This window comes from Amaranthus tricolor, chromosome 8, assembly GCF_026212465.1.
Source record: "Amaranthus tricolor cultivar Red isolate AtriRed21 chromosome 8, ASM2621246v1, whole genome shotgun sequence".
Classification (NCBI taxonomy): Eukaryota; Viridiplantae; Streptophyta; class Magnoliopsida; order Caryophyllales; family Amaranthaceae; genus Amaranthus; species Amaranthus tricolor.
In genome coordinates, this window is record NC_080054.1 from 29,704,165 (window position 1) to 29,726,618 (window position 22,454).

The 22,454-nt window shown below is 34.6% G+C and overlaps 2 protein-coding genes across 2 annotated transcripts; one reads left to right on the forward strand and one right to left on the reverse strand.

Moving 5' to 3' along the window:
* Positions 1 to 58: 58 nt before the first annotated feature.
* On the forward strand, positions 59 to 14,122 carry LOC130821804 (mannosyl-oligosaccharide glucosidase GCS1-like). Its single transcript, XM_057687585.1, has 22 exons — positions 59 to 655; positions 767 to 840; positions 2,250 to 2,501; positions 2,611 to 2,785; positions 3,278 to 3,364; positions 4,503 to 4,571; positions 4,655 to 4,751; positions 6,259 to 6,341; positions 6,898 to 7,005; positions 7,200 to 7,318; positions 7,419 to 7,526; positions 7,607 to 7,680; positions 8,950 to 9,075; positions 10,083 to 10,150; positions 11,073 to 11,222; positions 11,307 to 11,357; positions 11,525 to 11,581; positions 12,622 to 12,768; positions 12,987 to 13,078; positions 13,239 to 13,348; positions 13,561 to 13,624; positions 13,736 to 14,122. The coding sequence occupies exons 1-22, from the start codon at positions 359 to 361 to the stop codon at positions 13,896 to 13,898; spliced, it is 2,571 nt and encodes an 856-aa protein (XP_057543568.1). The 5' UTR covers positions 59 to 358; the 3' UTR covers positions 13,899 to 14,122.
* Positions 14,123 to 14,753: 631 nt separating this feature from the next.
* On the reverse strand, positions 14,754 to 21,634 carry LOC130821805 (nuclear pore complex protein NUP54). The gene is made up of 9 exons (XM_057687586.1): positions 21,136 to 21,634; positions 20,938 to 20,991; positions 19,851 to 19,910; positions 19,373 to 19,483; positions 18,316 to 18,381; positions 18,146 to 18,232; positions 17,895 to 17,996; positions 17,637 to 17,786; positions 14,754 to 15,004 (listed from the first exon to the last, which is right to left on the reverse strand). Exons 1-9 carry the CDS (start codon positions 21,574 to 21,576, stop codon positions 14,888 to 14,890), a joined length of 1,188 nt encoding a protein of 395 aa, XP_057543569.1. The 5' UTR covers positions 21,577 to 21,634; the 3' UTR covers positions 14,754 to 14,887.
* Positions 21,635 to 22,454: the final 820 nt, after the last annotated feature.

The following is a 22,454-nucleotide window of genomic DNA, read 5'->3' on the forward strand; positions in this document are numbered from 1 at the left end:
AAATTAACTATAATGGAATAAAAATTAATTTAATCGTGCCACTAAATTTAAGTCGACCTGAAATATCTTACTACATCCTTTTGATAACCGGAATGAACACCCGAGTGCTAACATCAACCGATCAAAGTATTTCGTTTGCTGCCTTTCCCCCCGTGCGGACCTATCAATTCATCGACAAAAGATCCCGTAGTTCTTGGTTTTTACTATAAACCTTCCACTCACGATTTCCAGTCAACTCTCTCATTCAACTTCACTGCTTTTCGTTCATTCATGGAGGTCAATAATCTGGAATGAATTATCAAAGTCTTATAATCGTCATTATATCAATCGAAACCATTTTCATCTTTTTGTGCAAAAAATGCCGGGAAATTCCAGAAAAGATGCTCGAAATAGGCTGAAATCTTCAATCGATGTTGATGAAGATCATCAATCGATTTATACGAACAAAAAATCTAATCTCAAGCTTAAGAGAGATAAAGGAAGGATTCGTTCTTCTTCCAGATTCACATTTCTAATCGGATTTTCCGCCATTTTTGTATTTGCAATTTCAATTTATTTAATGTACTCGTATTGCATGAGTTCATTTGATTATGGAAGTCGGAAACCTAGGTTTATTACTCCTTTTCCAGCTCCTAAACTAATGGATCTTCCTCAGGTTTTTTTTTATTCTTTTTCTTTTAGTAGATAAAGTTCATTCTTAATCGATTAAGATTGAATTGTTTGATGGAGATTTGAATTTTGATGATGATGATGATTCTGTTTGTAGTTTCAAGGGGAGCATAAGGAGAGTTTATACTGGGGAACTTATCGGCCTCATGTTTATCTTGGCATTCGTGCAAGGTCAAGATGGTTTCTACTTTTTGTTTCAATTTCATGACATTGTAGCTAGTTTCTTTTCAAATTGCATGTTTCTACAATGAAGTACTAAATTTTGAATTTTCGCCTTTTAAATATATCTCCTCCATTACAAATTGGTCTTAGCCGTTACTATAACAATGGGATGTGGGAACAAGGGACTAGAGGGGATAGAATAGGAAAATACACTTCACTGAGGGGATCAAAGTGAAAGTGTAAAGAACATTATGGAATACGGTTAAACGAAAATTTGGAAATCCTAAAGATCAATAGGAATGAAGGGAGTGTATGATTGAACTATTGAAATGTTTTTTTGTAGTACTATGACTACTATCATTGCAATATGATGCCAAATTCCTTATTCTTCATGTAATTGTATCTAACTTAAATGGAATTTCTTTTCATTCTTGATAGAGCCAAGGATTTAGAGATATTTGGTTTCAGAGTATGATGTACAAGTAAATTGATTTACTAAATCATGTCACTATTTGCAAGATACTTCTTATTTGTGTGAAATTGTAGTTTGTAGATGATGTTTGATATGAAAGGTTACTTGGAAACAATCCTTTAGTTATAACAAGAATAAGGTTGTGTATGTCCAATCACAACAAACCTACGTAGGTGGAAGCCATATAATGGCATTGCGGTGACAAAATGTTGTCGTAATGAAATTTCTTGCATGTGTAAAGATGGTTTGACTGCATTAGGTTTTGAAGGTAAGTGAGTAGCTGTGGTCTTGTGGATTTTTTATTACTATGACAACATATTATTCCTAATAAGAATGGTTTTTCTTGTTGGCGAAGGGGGAAACCGGGGAGATGGTTGGGTACCTATATATTGATGAATTATCGTCCATGTATTGAGATTGATATGGCGGTGAGAAACTAGTTGGAAATATAAAGAACCAAAATTGTTAGGTTGAACACATTGTTATCACTTTTAAGTCTTGAAGTGAAACACATTGTTATCACTTAAGTCTTGAGCTAGTTGGATTAGTGAATTAGACAGCTTTTGGTTAATTAAGTCTCAAGTTAGAATGATCCTCCTAGTTGTCTTTGAAAACAGTCATTTGTTGATTTTTTGTGTTAATGATCTACGGTGCAATATACTCTATCATTTGCAAATGGGAAATAATTATATGCTGAAATAATGGCAAGTTTGACGAGTGAATGTTCTTGAGCTATAACCTAAATTCATTTTGCTGTGTATTTTACCAATGTTTTTTTATATGCTGTGTTGTAACGTAGATGGAAGGTTCACTTGTCCTTCTGCATTGTAAGTTTTCTTATTTATTAGTTAATCAAAGTTTTTTTTTTAGAAAAGGAACTAAAAGAATAAGGTTTTTATGGTTTTGCACGTGCAATTGTGAGTGTTAACAATATTGTAACCGGCAGGACTCCGCAGTCACTAATTGCAGGATTGATGTGGATTGGTGTCAAGGATGGACAGTATTTTATGCGGCATGTTTGCCAAGATTCCGATGAGCTTAGCACTTATGGTTGGACTCATCACAATGGACGAGACTATGGAAGACAGCTGATAGTTGACCATGGATTGATTTTGGAAACCAGTTTCTTAAAACTGAGGGGAAAAGGTAGTGGTTATGGAGGTGATTGGGCTGTTCGCATTGATGTACAAAGCAAAAGGTATGTTCTATGCATGATTTCTTTTCGTAGATTGCTTATGTTGTGAAAGGTTTTTTTCTCTAGATAAAAGTGATGACTTGCATTCTTGACATCCATTATTGGGTCACAGGTCAGGCTCAGAAGAAACTGCTTGGGGAAGTGGTCATTTTTTCTTCTATCTGGCTGATGAAAGTGGATATCCCATCAGCTTGAGCAGAGATGTATTGGACCTTGATGAAAGCTCGGTACTGGCATCAGGATCACAAAGAGATTACGGAGGCTGGCAGTTACATCTTAAATCAGCTGTATATTGCTTTTTGTTGTAGCCTTTATTTATTTTATGCCGTATAACTTCCTGTTTTGTATGCACTCTGTCCCGCTTTGCTTGACCAATCCTGTGGCTTTATTTGAAATTGGAAATTAGGCTTGTTGGTAACAACACAATTTAGGAATTTTTCATACCTAAAATTCCTCTTCATGCTTGGCAAATTCTAATTTTTGTGAGTATGTTATTTTTTACACATTTTTGAGCAGTTGGTAGAAGATTTCTCGAGTGTGAAGCTATGAGCTGTTAATTTTTCACTCCAACACTCTTGCTATGTGTTCGATGGTCTTGTTTGAAAGAAAATTTTTTGTTATGCTTTCATCTTTGAGCATTGACACCAAAGTCTATCAAGCTTCGTGAATTCTTTTGAAATAATTTGGTTATGTAGCCACTTTCATGTATTTTGTGAAAGATACTTTCTACTCTAAAGAACTATTTTGTAGTAGGTGCTCATAATTTCTTCCCATGGCAGGATAATTTGGAAATTCATTATTCTGGTTTTAAGTCACCACACATCCACAACTTGTCCGATCTTGTCCAAGTAAATCTTGCACATCAGGTATCTTAAAGGCTGCAACTGCTTCTTAAAATTTGTATGAATTCAAACTGTCTTTATATTTAATACTTTCTCCCTTTTTTTTACTTACACTCAGCACTATTGCACATGAATTAAAATAGTGGAGAAACTGGAGTATAATGTTTCGACCTTGCTTGTGCTTATAATGGTGTTAAGAGCAAATAGTGGGATAGTAAGAAAGATAATATAAAGCTTACATGTGAAAAGTATCATTAATTTTGATTGATAGTGTAGGTTATTCTATATTGCCCTTGTTTACATGGCTTAAAGAGACAAATGGTTGGGCTTACAAAAAAGTAGTGAAGTTAACATAATTGTTTTTTTACCAAAAAAGGAAAGGATTCAAGTAACAGAGAAATTGCTTTAAGGAAAATGGTGCAAGTAACAAAATAGTGAAAGTTTAAACTTGTTATTGTAAGTGATCGGTTTTATTGAATAGTGAGATTCTTCCTTTATCTAGAAGCGAGATCTTTTATCAACTATTGCTATTAAAGCTTTTTTTGATGTGGATATCCCATATAAATTTTTCATATTTTCTTTTGTGGTTTTGTAAACACCATTGCATTCTAAAATACCTGTATGGCCACAAATATCAAGTGTTTCCTTTGTCTTAGAACTCTACATTTCCCATTATCCATTATTTAATAGATGAACAATCACATAACCAAAAAGGGAAAAAGAGGAATAATTTACTTGACTGATGTATTTTCAGAACTTGGTTGATCAGTTTTGTGAGTTGGGATCCTTATTTTCTGTTTTGTAGTATTTGGTTGGCCTTTCTATTAGGAAATTGTCAATTTAAAATCACCTCAACTATGAGAACAGCACTTCTCTGTTTTGCGGGGTTTTTATTCAATTCAAGTACGCATGTAAATTCTTGACACTTGGACAGGGGTATGTCGCTTCACTTTGGGCCAACTACATGGATATTTTCCATATATGAGCCAAATTGGACATTTGGGAAGATCCGTTATCTAACATGATTATAAGTTTCCGAGTAACATAGTAGCACTTTGCTTGATTTTTAGATGGTATTGCTTTAGAAGTCAAATATTTGGCACAAATGTGCCTGTGGGGAAGAAAGAAAAATTAACCTTATTGCATTTGGCTTATCTTGTAGATCAGAAGGTTTAGTCGTCTGCAACTTCCTGATGACCCTGGCTATTCTCCCAATATTTTTGTGTTTCAGGTATTGTTGAGGATTAAACATGCTACTGGAATTTTATTATAATTGTACACATATCTGTGACATTAATCTGAATTTTCTTGCAGATTTCTGCCATGGTTCCTTTCAAAGCAGATTTTGCATTTATTTCTGGAACGGACATGGAAGATCCAAGAATAGATGAACGCATTAGTAGTCTTACAGGTAACTTTATACTGTAATGTTCTCGTTGTTTGTCAAGCAGGCTAATGGCTAGTTGCTATTGCTTACTGATCATGCGGTATTCCATTTATAATACAAAGAAAATTCTATTCGCTCAAGTATAACTTTTTTACTTGGTGACCTAAAAATTTGAGATCTACAAGATGACTATAAACTATCGTGTTTAGAAATTCTGTGACCTTAAAGGGAAAGGGAAAAGAACTTCTGTTAAGCTACCTAAAATAAGAAAAAAGTCCTATATTGTCCAAATTTTCAACTATAATTATATCGGTTTCCTCTTACAGCTTGTAACCTCAAATTCCCCAGCGTCTGAAAATCATCTGAAAAATAATTTTAGACCAATCGTAGGGTTTTGGACAGTTTGTAATTTATATGGAATCTACTTAGTCTTTAGTAGGTTATTATGTAACCTCATATTCAATCCATTGAAGTTTGATCTTTTCTTCTCTTCTATTACTAGAAGCTCTAAGCACTTTAGTTGGTTGTTTTGAATTAATTTTTTTTAAAGCTCTTTCCATTCAATAATTTCTCCCTCTTATTATGCAACTGCAATGTAGGCATGGCAGTGTACACCTGGTAAAGCTATGGGCTAACTTAAAATTTTGTGGTTGAAACAACCCTAGGGAATTAATAATCAAATGATGGATAGTAATAAATTGTGAGAACTGAGAAGAATAAAATTAATGAACTTAGAGATGCGAAGGGTGAGGCAGGAGAAGTTGTCAAAGATTTATGGTGCTCTTATTTTACCGAAGAAATAAATGTTCTGAAACAACAGTTTGATGGGGATAGAGGATGTATATTCAACACTATCTTGAAAAAAATAATGAAGAACTTGTGGATTTTATGCTTAACGTTGTAACCTTGATAACCCAAGGTCTTGTTGGACTTTTTAAATGAGAGGAGTTATCATTAGGCTGGGTGGGTTGGATGAGTTTATAGGGAAGAGAGAAAGTGAAATGGCATTTGATTTAGGGTAACCTTCTCAATTGGTGCAATACTTGAGGTTATGTGGTTTATTTTTGAGAACTTAGGGGAATATGGTGAATTTCATTAAACCTTTATGGTTAAGTTTATGGAAGAATGTAATGTATAAAAAACCAAAGCCTTAATCCCAAAAGATTGAGTCGGCGATTTGAAAGAATGTCAATGCTGGCTTTTTTTTTTTTTATTGTAATGAGTATTAGGTTGCCTTTAGAAGTGAAAACACCTCTAAAGGGCACCTGTTTGCTATGCAGTTTTGTTATAATTTTATCTGCACACTTTCTGTATTGCTATTCACAGACATTCATCAATCACTGCTTATAATTTTGATATGAGTTGTGAATTGTGATATAGCAAAATAACCTCTAGCAATAAGACATGATTGTCAGTTTGCTGCAGATTTATGTAATTAGATTAATATTGCATTGACTAGCATGAGACTGTTTATGTTGTTTCCGATATTATTTTCAGCAAGTTGCTCTATACGTTATATTTGAATATTCAGGTGAATCTTTGAGTAAGATACTGGGAGAGAAGAAAAGTGAGTTTGACGATAAGTTTCAACGATGCTTCAATCTGACGGAGAAGGTGTGAATTCTTTTTCTGTCTCATTTATTAGTATTTTTTACTCTTATTTATACAAACGTGAAGTTTTTCAAAGAATCTATCAAATATTGATAGAGCTTCAAACCTTTCCTTTATTTTTGCGTTCAAAAAGACATTCAAACTTAACATGTTTATCCTTTAAAATATAAAATAACTAAATAATTAAACTATTTTAATAAACAAAATATAACAAAAAAATGTAAATTAAAAAGAAATTACTAGTATGCTGCAACACATTCGGTCACGTCTGAAAACTGGGCTCCATGGCTTTCCACGTCAGCTACTGAAAGTATTACTTAAAGTTCAGCTTAACGAATGGAATTAGTAATTACTGTAGTACATCCTAATAAACTTTGAAGGCCAACAATTGAGCCTGTCTGAAGCAATTTTTCCAAAAACTTGATTATAAACTAGAAAAGGAAGTGAAATGAGTGGGATTATGCAACAGCAGGTTGAGGCCATCCGTTGATGCATCTTTCTTCAATGCCTTTTTATATTCATCTAGTACTATGATTTGTTATTTTGTCATATTTTTCAGGTTGACTCAGAAGCTATGCTTGTTGGTAAAGCTGCAATAGCGAATATGTTAGGTGGTATTGGTTACTTCTATGGTCAATCGAAAATTTCCATGCCTAAGAAATCTGATGTAAGTTATCTGTCAAATCAGCACATTGCTTAAAAATGAACCCTTTAAATGTTCCATACTATACAAAAAAGTCATTGAATGGTTTAGCACAGGGTACATGCAGTTAGAGGTGCTATAGTTCCATTGTAGTTCAGCTCATCTTTGGCCATTTTAATTTTCTGACAAAGTTATGCAGAATGCACTTTTCCTTGCAGACGAAGGGCAAAGATTATCTGTTATACTGGCCAGCCGAGCTATACACAGCTGTTCCTAGTCGATCCTTCTTCCCAAGGGGCTTTTTGTGGGATGAAGGTTTCCATCAGCTGTTGATCTGGTAAGGCATATACTGCCTTTGTGTCCATTATTTTATTTGACTACTTTTCAACATTGAATCATGAAAAATGAGATATTTCTACTGCATTTGTTTTTAATAGGCGCTGGGATGTCAGTATCTGCTTGGATATAGTTGGTCACTGGTTAGATCTATTGAATATTGATGGTTGGATTCCACGTGAACAGATTTTGGGTGCTGAAGCTTTGAGGTGAATGAAATATTTTGTTACACTGGTTGTCTATATTGTTCACATTTGCAGTTCATGATTTAACTTGGCTTATTCTGCAGTAAAGTCCCTGAGGAATTTGTTCTGCAGCATCCAACAAATGGCAATCCACCAACATTATTTCTGGTTTTACATGGTACTTTTCTCGTCTTCAAAGTCTGTTTATATTTTTTCAACTACTATGCCTGCCTGTCTTGTTACCTGCTTTTGGATTGAGGTATTAATACTCAATTACTAGACAGAAAGTGCAGATTACTGTTGATGTACTATGTACTTTTGGCCAAACATAATCCAAATCAGTTGAAATCGGCTTTTTGTAAATGTTGATGTAGATTTTAAATGAGAAATTGCAGTCATTAACATTGAGGTAGACCTGATCATGGGCGGCCCGGCCCGAAAAAGTGAGGGTTTAGGTTCCAAAATATGGCCCGATGGGCGGGTTTGGGCAGAAAATAAGTGGCCCGAATTTTTTTGGGACGGGCTTGGGATTGACATTTGGCCCACGGGCCGGCCCGACCCAACCCGAAAAAGAGTAAAGAATTATTAATATTCTTGCAATATTTTATTTGTTCTGAAGTTTGATGTACTAATTCAATTATTAATATTCTTAATTATATGTAATGAAAATTACAAAAGTTATATATTAATAATCTTTGCAATGAAATGATTCAAACAAGATATCACTTAATTATAATTCAACTTATAAATAAAAAAAATTAAACAAAAATTAAGAGTAAAAAATTAATAATGATATTTTTCTAAGTTGCAATTAATTTGAAAAGGAAAAAATAATATTTCAATTTTAGTTTTATTGTATGATACAATTAAATAATATATAAAATAGGCCCGCAAGCCCGCATATTACGGGTTTGGGCAGGAACTTTTAGGCCCGCACTTTGGCACGGCCCAGCCGCATCAACGGGCAGTTTTTCTCACTCGGCCCGGCCCGGTGTTTGATCACCTCTACATTGAGGATTGTGCATTGGCACTCCCCAATAATGTTGTTCAGGTTCGTACAAAAACAGTAATTGTTAATTGTGTGATTTGGCTCACTTTTCTGTTTAATTAACCGAATGAATAAGATCAGCAGTCTGGTTACAAAGTTAAAAGAATGAGAACAGTTGCACTTTTAGAAGATACTCAAATTTTCTTATTACAATGAATGACCCAAATGACTCATTAAAATATGTCCATTTCTTGTTTATGTGAAGTTCCAAATGTTTGCTATCAAGTATCAATCGGACACAATCTATTTGTTATAACACATGCAAAGAGCACAAAACTTTGGATTGTGCAACCCTTCTCACCTGGTCTTGTGACAACTGTTTTGTCCACTTGAATTCATTTAGGGAAAAAAATATGTAGTCTTATATAAACTTATTGTAGAATTTGATACGGCTTGCAGATCTAGTCTCTGGAGTTGAGATGGGAAAATTTAGTGCTTCTGAAAACAGCAAGATCTCTTCCTTTCTTGACCGTGCATTTGTACGCCTTGATGCATGGTATAAATGGTTCAATACTTCACAATCAGGTTCAACGTTCTTTTCATTTTTGTTTTTTCTTTTTTTGGGGGTGGGCTGTGCAGCCTTGTCTCAAGTTTTTTTTTCCTAGTGATTCTTTTTGTAGGCTATACTTGATTTTTTTTTTGAGTGGATTATATATGGAAATCTTGAACATATATGTGACATCTGCACTCATTGTCCATATAGATGATATGCAAGTACAATGTGTAATGTGTTTGGCTTTAAGTGGGTTTGAGAAGTTAAAGGTTAAGTGAAATGCTAGTATTTGAAATGTTTCATGCCGGTACTGTTATGAAGCTTTATCTATCTAATCACGCTCAGCATTGAGCATATTTTTGGTGGCTTTGCATTTCGTTGTTTTTGGACTTAGGGGCAAACAAAAAAGGATGTTGTCTTCAAGAATCCATTTTATTTTGTTGAATCTTTGATGCTAGCATATGATTCGTCATATTCGGCAACCTATATTGGTATTGCCCTGCATGAACTTGTTATTTGACCCTTGTTTGATTGGCAATTGATGTTTTTTAGAGAGTGGTGAGTGATATTATCAAAGACCAGTTTCCTTGGTATCCTTGATCAATTACTTAAATAATTAGACATATAGATAATATTAGCTTGTGTAAGGCAGGAAAGGAACTTCATAGAGAAGCACTAAAGAACTTCACTAGTTGGAGATTCAAACTAAACTTGGTCCCTCAATTGGAATTATGCTCTAAGATCTTCTTTTGAAACTTTAGCTTTGATGGATGAAAAATAAAGTTGATATGCTTTCTAGGGGTTTGTTTTTCTTTTCCTTTTGATGGATGAAAAATATACTTTACCTTTAGGAAAGTCTCTAACTTGCTTCTTAGGGGCTAGGGTTTTTTTTCCCTTTTTTTTTAATAAGGATGTTCAGCGTTTTTTTGTGTCTATGTCATATTAATCTTGTCATTCAGATGCATTCTTGCTGTGGTCTAACACAAGCACTCAGAAAAGTTGTAATATGGCTTATTGTCATTGTTGTTTCCATTTGCAGGAAAAGATCCGTATACATATTTTTGGCATGGTAGAGACAATGTTACTATTCGTGAATTAAATCCAAAGGTACAAACACATTGGTTATCATCATCTCCCCCCCCCCCCCCCCCCCCCCCCCACATGTATCTTAAAACTTGATCTGAGATATCTTAAAACTTGAAGTTCATTAAGTGTTTTTAGGATCGATCTCCCTATGTATCCTGAGATAGTGATGTTCACACTATTACTGATTAAGATATTCCTCTGTTCAAGAAAGATATATGTGGGTCTTCTGCTGGCACTAACCTTTCTACGATTTGACCAGTAGAACTCGGTCTGTGTACATCTGGACCTCCTTAGATCTTGCCTTAGTGGGATTAGATTGTTGTTTTTGTATGAGTATTGCATGTTTGTGCTATGCCTAGCTATTTAGGTTTTTCTTGTGCCTTTTTACTAAGTGAGGATCTAATACGGATGATTTGGAATTGTTAGCTTTTCCAGACATTATCTTTTCTTTAGACCTCTGAACCTTTTTCTCTTTCCTGTCTATCACTGCTTGAAGCCTAAGAAATCTTTCTGATAATTGCTTATGGCCCCGCTCGATTGTTGTCCTCTTCGTGCCTGAGATTATAGGCTGCTGTACCGATATTTGAGCTGCTTGTACTTGTAACCGTGAACTTATCTGATGTATTTTTGTATCATCAAGCCTGTAGTATACTTACATCTTTAGTCAGTATGTATGTTTTTTACTTATGTGAATACTAATTTGGAAATAAAGCACTCTCTGATGGCTGTTGAGTTTTTGTCGCTAAGAAGATTATGATGGCAAGCATTTAAATTTACAATCTCTTTGCACAGTTGAAATGTATTACTGTTTCTGTAGTATGAGAGACCTGCTTGCAGCTCTGATGATTAGGTGGTATCAGACTCAGCTTGCAGCTATGTTTTTTTGTTGAGTCCTCTTAGGTGTATATGGTGCTAAAGTGAATTTACAATTTGGATTTTCCAGACATTATCATCTGGGTTAGATGACTATCCTCGTGCATCTCATCCTAGCGACAATGAGCGCCACTTGGATCTCAGATGCTGGATGCTTCTTGCGGCCGATTGCTTGCATACCATTGCCAAACTTTCAGAGAAACTTGACGAATTAGGGAAGGTATGAAGATGTAATTGTTAAAAGAATTTTTATGCACCTGAAGTATCTGTTAAGTTACTAAGCCTTATAAATGGGTCACTTCAGGAGTATGCCTTCACTGCCAACCAGCTGTCGAATTTCAAAGTTCTCAATCAGGTTGGTGAATATGGAGTGAGGAGTCTTCATTCTGATATTCTTCCTTTTGACAAGCATGCTATCCGGTGTCATGTTTTATTTGGAGTTCCACGACAATTTAGCATCTGAGCTTCTTTTGTATTAATCTGTTGTCTGCATGTCCTTTATACATGTTTTTTTTTCTCCAGATACATTTTGATGAGGCTTACGGAGCATATTTTGATTTTGGCAACCATACTGAAAAGGTATACCTCTGCCATTTTAATTATTCTTTCTAAGTTTCTACTTATTGATAGCTTGTAACTTTGTATTAGATTCTAGATCCTTGGCCTTGTTCATTGTATTTCCCTACAAATGTTTTGTTTGAGGGAGGACTTCTGTAAAAGGGGGAGAAACTTAAGCCAAGGTGGCCGAGTAAAAAATAAACCCCTTTTGTCACCTGTGAGTAAAAATAGGATCGAGGACTAGATAAAGCAAAAAATGAAAACCCGTCTGATGCCGATGTGTGAGAATCTAAGTTTACAACACATGAACTCTTTAAAAAGTAATGATTAGACTAAGTAGACAATAACAAAGATACGGCTAAAAAAAGTTCCCAGATCAAAAGTGCTGATATTGCTCAAGAGTTTCTTGGCCGTCAGATTGTCATTGATTGCTGGAAAATATCTTCACATGACTTAGGTTCTACATGTAAACAAATATGCATCATCTGACAGAAAAACTAACAAGATGTGAACTTTATACTTTATGCGATGATTTAATTGTAACATCGTAACTATGGTTTTAAATTTTAAATTTTCCTGCAACAATATTTCATTCACATAAGCTGTTGCAGTTATTTTATCGGGTTGTTAAATAATGTATTGATGCATGTTTGAATTTTCATAAAATTTGAATAATGGAAGACTATTGTGAGCAGTGATTGTCCAGTTAGCAAGATTAAATGTTTGTGTTGTGTAAGTATCAATGTCAAGAAAAACAGGAGCTACAAATATAAAAATCATTCAAGAAGACGTTTGACCAATAAACTTTTACAGAATATTTGTGTTTTGCTTAGCTGAGCAATGTGAACTATGGTAAAAGGAACCAAAAGTCTGAAAACTTCTAAGCGAGGTAACTTGATCGTTTCAACCATTTTAGGAGGTTGATGAGGAGTTTGCTTTTATCTACCTTTACTGATTTATATGATTATCAAATTGAATGCTTATTAATGGTTTTGTTGTCACCTAATTTCACCTATTGCATTTAGTTCTGCTTTAAGTTGTGTGATATATTCCTTTTGTAGGTTCTTCTACGCTCACAATTGAGAGTGAATGAGAATTATGCCAGTCAAGAGATGGTCCGAGAAGTCCTTGAGAAACCAAAGCTTCAATTTGTACCTCATCTTGGCTATATCAGCCTCTTTCCATTCATGGGAAAACTTATTCCTCCTGTAAGTTGCAGATCCTGGATTTGCCTGTATGTCATTATTATTTTTGACATGTTCTACATTTCTTTTTCACTTCTGCTAGCATGTATTGTTTCATGGATTTGATTTTCTGCTTTAAGCTTTCGCCCTGGAGATGTTGATTATTACGCTCAGATTGACATTGGCAGAGGCTAAAATGTATGGATATATTTAATCGACTAGCGCAACAAATTGTGTGACAGGAATCATGGATCCTAGGAAGACAACTTGAACTTATTTCAAATAGAAGCACATTATGGACCAACTATGGGATTCGTTCCCTTTCCAAAACAAGGTGCGACCCCCTGTTCCTAAATTAATTCAACTATGATGCTGGTCTTTATGATGCTTGTGTTTTGAATTAGATGGATCCTCTTCCTCCTTGGTACTTTTTTTTTGTTTCTGTTGAATAAAGAAAACTCTTATTGTTTGATTTCTTGTTTTGTGTGCTCCAGTTCACTCTACATGAAACGCAATACAGAGCATGACCCACCATACTGGAGAGGACCGGTTTGGATGAATATGAATTACATGATTCTTTCTGCTCTCCACCATTATTCTAAAGGTATACATTTAGTATTTGTTCTACTCGACATATATTAGAACTGAAGTTAATTCAGCCACTTATTGAATAGCGAAAATGTGGTAGTAAAAATGACAACAAAACTTATTAGAACTAAATTTGATAAAAAGGTCCCAAATCCCAATTTGAGTTAAATATTGAAATCATTAAACAGGTCTTAAGCGACATAATTTTTGGCTCTTTACCTTTTGCAGTTGATGGGCCCTACAAAATGAAAGCCAAAACCATCTATGAAGACTTGAGAAGCAATCTAATTAGGTACAGTAACTTTCTACCAGTCTAATGCACACCTGCTTATTTGGGCTAAACCTCAATTTTGCAGTTGATAAATTGATGTGCTATCATAACTATTTGTCTTCAACTTGGCAGAAATATCATTCATAACTTCGGCAACACTGGCTATCTCTGGGAACAGTATGATCAGAAAACCGGAAAAGGTAAAGGTGCACGTCCGTTTACTGGCTGGACATCACTTGTGCTACTAATAATGTCGGAAAGTTACAGCAGTAGTTGGGGAGTTTTGAATTCATGATGGATTCGAAAACCGAAGATAAGATGAAAGTTTTGCGGCTAGAATTTGTTGTATTGATTCTAAATATCATAAGAGCAGCATAGAGTAACTTGAGTTAGGTTACTAGTTGTGGATTTTTCCATGTGTCCCCTATTGAAAGGATATATATTTTCTTCTGCTTATATGTAGTGTTTCTCTAATTTACTTTTGAATATAAAAAAAGGAACATCACATAAATCATTATCGGGAAAATTTCGTATGGTGTAATCATTTGAACTGTCTTAATAATATTAAAAAGAGTTGAATTATGTGGACATAAATAAAAGAAAGTTGTAGGGGCATTTCCATAAAATAAAGGTATAACAACGTAAAAGAGACGGGCTAAAATAAAATGATAATCACTTCGAATGGACAAAGTAAAAAAAATAATCTTACAAAACTCTAAAGCTTTCGATATGTTGAACACAAAACAATTCCCTTTTCTAGATAATAGAAACTTCTAAATACTTGAGTCATCCGTTATTTAGAAGATTTAACCCTAAATCTCAAAACCAGACAGAAAAAAGGGTGAAACATTGAGAAACTATCATCATGAATAACCATGATCGACCAAGGGATTCAATGTCGGGTATGGAGATAAGTCTCTTGAAGAGGGCAGCGAATGAAGTATTTAGACATATCAAAAGCACATTCATCACCATTTAGCAGTCCTCCAAAGCATATACTGGAAGAAATTTTAATTAGGGTGGAAACAGCAAAGATTTGATTTCACTTTGGAATGGACCACATTTTTTGCCATTGAAACCAAATTGTAACGTAGCATAAAATAATCAAACTCTATGGGGTTATGAGGCAACGCACTTTTTACATGCACTCTATTCCATCAAAAGCAATATCACGCTATGCAAAATTGACAGTTAGAATATTCCAAAAAAAAAAAGTATTTAAGATACAATATCTGCACTAGAAGAATGACACAAGAAAAACAATCCAACTATGAATACCTTTAATCAACTAGCATCTTCAATCATTTCTGTATCTTCAGACATGATTATCTCCATATCCCGAATGTCTCTTTTCAGTACATTGCCAAGCCTAGCAATGGCATCCGTCTGCTGTTGCAAAACCTACAAAATCATTTTAACAGTTAAGGAAAGAAGAAGAGAAAAACAGGGCATTTTCTATGAAAATTCACAGTTTTAACTATTTCTATGGCTTTTCTTGCAAGTCAGATTCTAAGACTTGACAAAAGTCAGAAACACAACTAATGTAATTACAAGGTCATTTCCCTTCCAAAATTAGGTTGCGTGTGGCAATATTTCCTTTCCTCTATTCTCTCTCCTCGTTAAACAATACGAAAACACTGAACAGGTGAAACTTAATGCAACTTCGAAAGGCATCTAATCCCATAGTCTAATTTATTTGCTCCCTACCAGATAGCAATTAACATTTCTTACTTAGTTTCTACTTTGAATTTTGGACAATTCATTAGTTATAACATTATGCATCAACACTGGACCACGACTTTGTAAATATTTTTGCAGCCAACCATGCTATACATGTAATAAACTAGATGAATAAATAAGTCAGAGAACCCGTAAAGAACACCAAAGATACATGAGGAAAATGTTCCGCGCTGAAGGATTTATAATAACTGGAAACAACTCTGAAAGATAGGATCATCTTTTTTCCAGCCACAGAAACCACAAGATGGCTTTTAAATGAGCATTCAGAAACACATCTTCCTCTTTCCTCCCAAAACTAATGTAGTCAAATGAGAAAAGCCTCAAAACAGATGGGTACACCAAGCTCTCCTGCCCCAACCCAAAAGTTTAAGCAGTCTACTCTAATATCTCTTAAGAAACCTAGCAACCCACATGCAAGAGAAAATTACTGATCATTAAACCATCAATAACACAAATTACAGAAAGTAACTCCCATTCCATCTTCATTTCATTATAAGTTTATTGATTTAAATCTTTATCAAACTACATGAAGTATTTTTCACTCTCCATAAAAGAGATGCATAGACTCTAAATGTGACTAATTTTAGGGTCAGTAAATTATGGAGTAATAAGATTTGCCAAAAAATGCAATTAAAGCTAATTATATGTTCCAATAATTTCCACAAGTCCTATAGAATCAGAATTTCGGTAAAAGTATAATCTGTTCAAACTGAGTCATATATAGAACAGAACCTTACTCTTACAATTCCTTTCTTGTGTAATATACATTGAAGTCTAAATTCTAAGGTATATCCAAGCTCTTAAACTTGCTAAGTGAGCAGGAGAGTTGATGATGGATGATCTTTTTTCAGAGGAAGGAACATGAGATAACAGATAAAGAATTTTATCTCATTGGAGATATTGAAAAGATTATAATTGACATAGCCATACACACAATATCTGACATCAGGTGATTAGCATTAGGGGGAGAAACCAGCATCAAAATCAACCTTGATTCAGAACAAAATTTTCCTATAGATTCTTTTATATACTTGGAGCTAAAGCACAAATATTCAAAATATTCACCATGTTGACACCTATTGTCTATGTCACTCCAGACTTCATTTCACATCAGATAACCATGATGGTATGACAACTGAACACTCCGATTTGGATCAAATCATGAGATTTTTCACAATACCACAATACGCACTTGGACACATGCCCCATTCCGCACAAGTACCCAAGTCTAAGAAAAATAACATATTGTATGTTTCCTCCTCGATAACGACTAGTGAAAACAAAATTTCAAGTATTCCTCAAACTCGGGTTATATTCTTCCTCCTATAGCGTCAACTATGAGTCTTACCATTCATGAAAAACCTCATGTGAGTTCTCTTTCAGTTGGTGGCTTCTTTAGCGACAAATATGAGTCTTACCAATAAAGGCAACAACCTTAAGCTTTACCAAATCCAAAGGCGTAATCTTGCAACCATTCAACTACATTAATACATCTACATCTTCATCTTCATCTTCATAATAACTTCCATAGCTTTACCGAAAGTGGCAAACCTACAACTATTAGTTTGAGAAATCCAAAATTTTCTAGTTAACTAATCAATCTTTTATGTCTGGATCAAACACATTAAACTTCAACAACAAAACCTTGATTAAAGTAGACATCAATTGTTAAGGAGCCCAATCTTATCACCCGTAGTACAAGTACTTGATGTAAATGCATTAAACTTGTTGAGAAACCTATGGTGAGGAGAATCAAAGGAGTATCTCATCAAATTATGTGGACTCTAAAGTATCTAACTTGTAACTTGGCGTAACAATTCTTTTTGACATTTTGGAAATCATGCATGTGCCATCTAATTTATAATGTATTACAAAAAAATATTTAAAAATATCAAGTACTTTGATGTTTGAAAGGCTACCTATAGGCTTTTATGATTGTCTATAACCCTGTCATCACTTGTCACTACTCAGTTATACCCAAAGGTATAACCTACATGTGTCATATACAAATGCAATGTGAAACCTTAGATCATTCCAAGGACGTCATGTGATAATCGTTAGTAAGAGACCAAGCTCCTACGTAGAGAATGGAACACACAAATGTAGTCAGCCTATAAACTGAAGTTCCTTTATTATTGAAATATTTCTTCATCAAAAAAGAAACCAAGAACCCATAAAGAGTACGCTAGCAAAAAAGTTAAAAAAAAACAACTGCTACGAAAATCAAAGAGTCAAACCACCCATGCACAATGCAAGAACTATAAACACAAGCTTGGTTCCTTGAATGTTTTACCTCCTGCATGTCAGAAAGACTTCGCTCGTGAATTTTAGATGAACCTAGAAGATATACAGAGATACTACCACCATTGGCATTTGCCTGAACACGAGATACTGTCAACAGATTTTGTACCCTCCTTGAAAGATCAGCACCAGACCCTTTGAGCTGTAGAAGAAATTGAATCAGAAAGAACTCATTTAAAATAAACCTTTTGTTTGTATTGGGGGGGAGGAGGAGGGGGAGGGGGAGGGGGATAGGGTTGCAAACATATACCTGTCTAACTATTGAAGCCAGCTTCTCAGCCAATTCAACTTCCCCTTTCATTAAAGGCAAACGACAACCTTTTCCCTCAAGAGCTTCTACAATTCTCATCACCTAAAAGCATAAGAAAAAGTTTCAGCATGAGGATACTGGTACACAATCTTACCCCTTGCAATATCAAAGAGGTTATTTTTGATGGCCAAATTTGACTGAATGAATAGGGTAATAGAGAACCCCAAAAACAAAAGTATCATATGTCCCACCCTTAATAAGCGTCTTTGAAGACCTTGTTCTTTTTGTTTCAATCTCTCAATGCGAGGTAAAGTGTCAGCTTGGAAATGCCTTTGAAGCTGCAAAATAAAATGCATTTACAAAAGTAAGGTATTTAACAGATCATACATGTAAAAGCACATTAAAACAGAAATGGACTTACCGTTTTCACATTGCATTGGGTCATCCGTAATCTATCTGCATCTGAAACAATTACTTCATCTTGTAGCTGTAGTAATATGAAACAGAAAAATCAAATGAAAAAGACTACATGAACGTACCAATTGCGGGAGGAGGAAAATGCCAGTTCTTTAACACTTCTCTTCAATATAAAAAAAAAAAGTGAAAAGAGGCAAGAAATTTCCTTTGACAAGCTTTTAGAACGTCTTGTACTTGAACCATCAAATTCTAAATAGATAATAACTATTAAAGGATGTGCAAACAAGTGAATTCATAACTTTACTGCATTGGAATCATAAACCCTGTTTACTAGAACTAACAAGTGAGTGAATGACTAGGCCTGAAATCTGAATCAATGTCAATCATTTATGAAGGACAACTCCGGTAAGAACTAAGGATTAAGGACAAACAAAAGCTTGAAATTTAGAATTTGAAAAAGTATTCAAATGCATCTGCTTTTTTGATTCAATAAAGCTAACTTTCTACTCGAGCTTCTGGATTACAACGAAGAAACACTTACACAACTTTTTACACTTACTCTTTATGGTCAAATAACAAACCAATCAACGATGTGTACCACTATTCAGGATAAACAAGAGATAGCTAGTGTAACTCCATAATCATACCCAGAGAAGAGGCCTTTTTTAAGTTATGAATTACTGAATAGTGATATTAGGGTAAGCTTACGTTGACCTAGATTCCATCATCCACTACTGTCCAACTAAGACATAGCCAATAGCATGATAAATTTGGTACGAATGATTGATAAGGCTCTCTTTTCATGTAATGATAAACTAACATCAATTCAAAGAGCATAAATGTCACAGACAATGCATGTGTGCACTCTGCACTTACCTTTAACAAGTTACATGGAGAAAGAACTACACTTAACAAACCAATCAGCATATAAGCTCAACGTGTCAAGACATGGCTTATCAAATACAACAATAACAACGAGAATAACAATGAAAAGGCCTTAGACATGATTTATCAAGTATTAAATTTGATCACCAAATATTAAAAAGAATCATATATATTACCTTCAAACGGTGAGAGAGATCCTTGAAGCCTTTGACAAGTTGAGGCCATAAGCGTTCACGATTAGTACTATCCATGCCCTCAAGTTTTCCCATCGCCTCAGCCCACATAATCTATCATCCCGAAATTAATTGAAATCACACAAAACTACAAAAATTCATCCTAAACTCCAACAGAAAACACTTGGTGAAAACATTATACTCCCTTGAGTGTCTTTTAGGCACATCATTTTACATTTTGACTTTTGCACTGGTTCACATGCTACTTTCTCCAATGCATATCACTGATATGTAATAAACATAATATGTAGAGCACTGGAACTTTTCTGAACAGTTATTTAACAAATTTTCTTTTCACAATCTTTTACTAATAGATTTGTAAATATTCATGAGAAATTGTATACTGGAGAAACAAAACACGGAGGAGTATATTACAAATTACAATATAATTTGTCACTGCAAAAAATATTGAAGAACTTACATCTGATATCCCAGCTGGTTTGATCCTAAATTGTGGATCTGTGACACTGAATAGCAAATGCTGAAACAGCAACAAAGAATATATTTAAAAATATATACTTTATCTGAATGAAGCACAAAAAAGGCAGAAAATACATATCTGGCAGAAAATACAAGGCAAATGTGTACATTTTATAGTTACTTCTAATTTTCCATTTATGTTTACATATGCATGCATTCATGTCTTTTTCACTTTACTCCATCCATATCTCACTTTTTATATAAGATAGTTGATAATTAATTCTGGTGCATACATAAACTCAGATTGCATAAGCCATAATTAATCGAACTTTTCAAAGCAACTCAAGCTCACACATTTTTTTTCTACTTCTCTATGTTCAAGCCTCAATCTTGTTAGAACCAGATAATTCAATTTTTGCACATATTGCAATGCACGGGGATAAGAGGGCATCAGTTTATAAGCAATAATAAGCTTTAACTCCATGTCAACATAATATGCACTGACAATGTGCAAAGGGATAGATGATTGTCAGTTGAACTGCTGAAAACAAGCAAAAACAATGAGGCAGTCAGCGCAAGATAGAATGAATTACTGATTAAATGCTTCATGCATGACCTCTAAGAAAGTGATAGAAATTGGTTGTTAAACTATTATAACTCTAAAATATAAGAGTTAAGTGATAAATTAAACAGCATGAACAAGAAGAACTACACACAATATTCCACCATTCAAACAAATGTTCTTATGAGAAAGATTGACCACTCTAGAAATCTCTCCACAAATCGCCATTCATATTCTTAGTGCCAAAATAAGGTGTATTCTGCCTTAATTGTATGAAATGTTTTAATGAGATTGAACTTCATGATTATGCTTTTCATAAATAATTTATAGAGGCGTCTTCTTATACTTATTATAGGAATCCAAAATTCCACATTCCAACAAATTTTATAGCCACTTCTGATCTCTTATCATGTAAGAAAACATTTTTTAAAAAAGACGAAGCTCGAGACGAGATCACATTCATCTTTAAATAGCAAATTCAAAACTGTAATGAGAGAAAATAATATATATTTGGCGGGAAACATACCTTAAAAGCATATTTAGGATTTGTCGGCTCATCTTTGTACGCATCAACAATTGCCTACATTATCAAAAACAATCAAACATTAAGAGAATCATTTGAGCAACAATAAAAAAATCCAAACACAAAACCTAAAAATTAGGGTTTCAAAATTCAAATTGAAAATGCAGCAAACTAAATTCCAGAAAGAAAAAAATACAGCACTTGAATATCACGCTCAGCCATGGAGAAAGGCAAAGGAGCAACAGGAGCCATTTGAGTAGTAAGCTGTTGAACACCAAGCGAAAACGGCGTCGTTTGTTGCTGCTGTTGTTGTTGAGTATTAAACCCGAACCCGGTATTAGGTACAGAAAACGGCGTCGTTTGCTGCTGTTGTTGTTGTTGAGTATTCTGAAATGGAGAAGGAGTATTGAAAAGAGAAGATCCAAGAAATGGCGAAGATGGAGTACCGAAACCTGGTGTTGACGATGGAGTCGAAGCTCCGAATGCTGGTGTTGTTGATGGAGTACCGAAAGCAGGTGTTGATGATGGAGTACCGAATAAAGGTGAAGAAGATGGAGTTCCGAATGCTGGCGTTGAAGATGGAGTTCCGAATGCTGGAGTTGAAGATGGAGTACCGAAGGTTGAAGTTGATGCTCCGAACATTTTGGTGTGGAGATTCAGAGGAAATTGAAGTGAAATTGAATGAACTTCGCAACAAGGGTTTTCTCTTTGTTTTTTTTAGTAGGGATTACAATTCAGTCCAAATTCGACTCTAGTCTGATTTGATTCCAGGAAAATAATTCGATTCGAGTCTGAGGAAAACGTTATCCGACTCCGACTCCGACTTTACGATCCAAGTCCAAGTTAGAGACGGACCGGAGTTAGACCTTATCAAAAATCCAACACCCCGACTCGACTCCGACTCTAACTCTGAAGGAAATTCGACTTTGAATTTGACTTTTACCTCAATATTTTGTTTCCTTTAAAACTATAGACGTGACTAATTCAAGCTCTCTATCGTACTAATTGTAATTTTTAACTTGAAAAACTACTTGGTATTTTTATTAGATTAATCAATCAGAATACGACAAATCAGATCAAGAGAAATAAAATACGCCAAATCAAAATGCAAGAAAATTTTATTTTTTGTTAAATTGTATTTGAAAAATATATTTTGTTATTTTGTTTGTTTTAAAATCATTAGTATAATATCACAACGATAAAGGTTGATAATAATCCGACTCCGTTGGAGTTCAGAGAGTCCGAGTCAGGGCAAACTTGAAGTTCGCATAATCCGACTCCGAGTAGAGGTGGACTGACAAAAAAAATCCGACTATTATCCGGAGCAAAGTTGAAGTATATCATATATATAATCCAAGTCGAGTCCGACCCATTGTCATTCCTATTTTTTTGAGGTTTTTAACGGGCGTCAAGTCGTGGATGTCTGAGTCTCTCATCCCAATTTATATTTAGTTTATTACATTGGCCCATTGGGAATTAGGATTAGGAAGTCTCGTTTAGGACGGTTCTAAACAAAGATG

What these genes read in the sequence shown, in the direction of transcription:
- LOC130821804 (XM_057687585.1), top strand. Translation starts at nt 359, where the DNA reads ATGCCGGGAAATTCCAGAAAAGATGCTCGAAATAGGCTGAAATCTTCA. An exon ending in AGTTACATCTTAAATCAGCT is followed by an intron (nt 2,786 to 3,277) that starts GTATATTGCTTT and finishes TTCCCATGGCAG; the next exon opens with GATAATTTGGAAATTCATTA. An exon ending in TTGGGTGCTGAAGCTTTGAG is followed by an intron (nt 7,527 to 7,606) that starts GTGAATGAAATA and finishes CTTATTCTGCAG; the next exon opens with TAAAGTCCCTGAGGAATTTG.
- LOC130821805 (XM_057687586.1), bottom strand. Translation starts at nt 21,576, where the DNA reads ATGTTCGGAGCATCAACTTCAACCTTCGGTACTCCATCTTCAACTCCA. An exon ending in CCCAATGCAATGTGAAAACG is followed by an intron (nt 18,233 to 18,315) that starts GTAAGTCCATTT and finishes TTTATTTTGCAG; the next exon opens with CTTCAAAGGCATTTCCAAGC. An exon ending in TGGCTTCAATAGTTAGACAG is followed by an intron (nt 17,787 to 17,894) that starts GTATATGTTTGC and finishes TTTCTTCTACAG; the next exon opens with CTCAAAGGGTCTGGTGCTGA.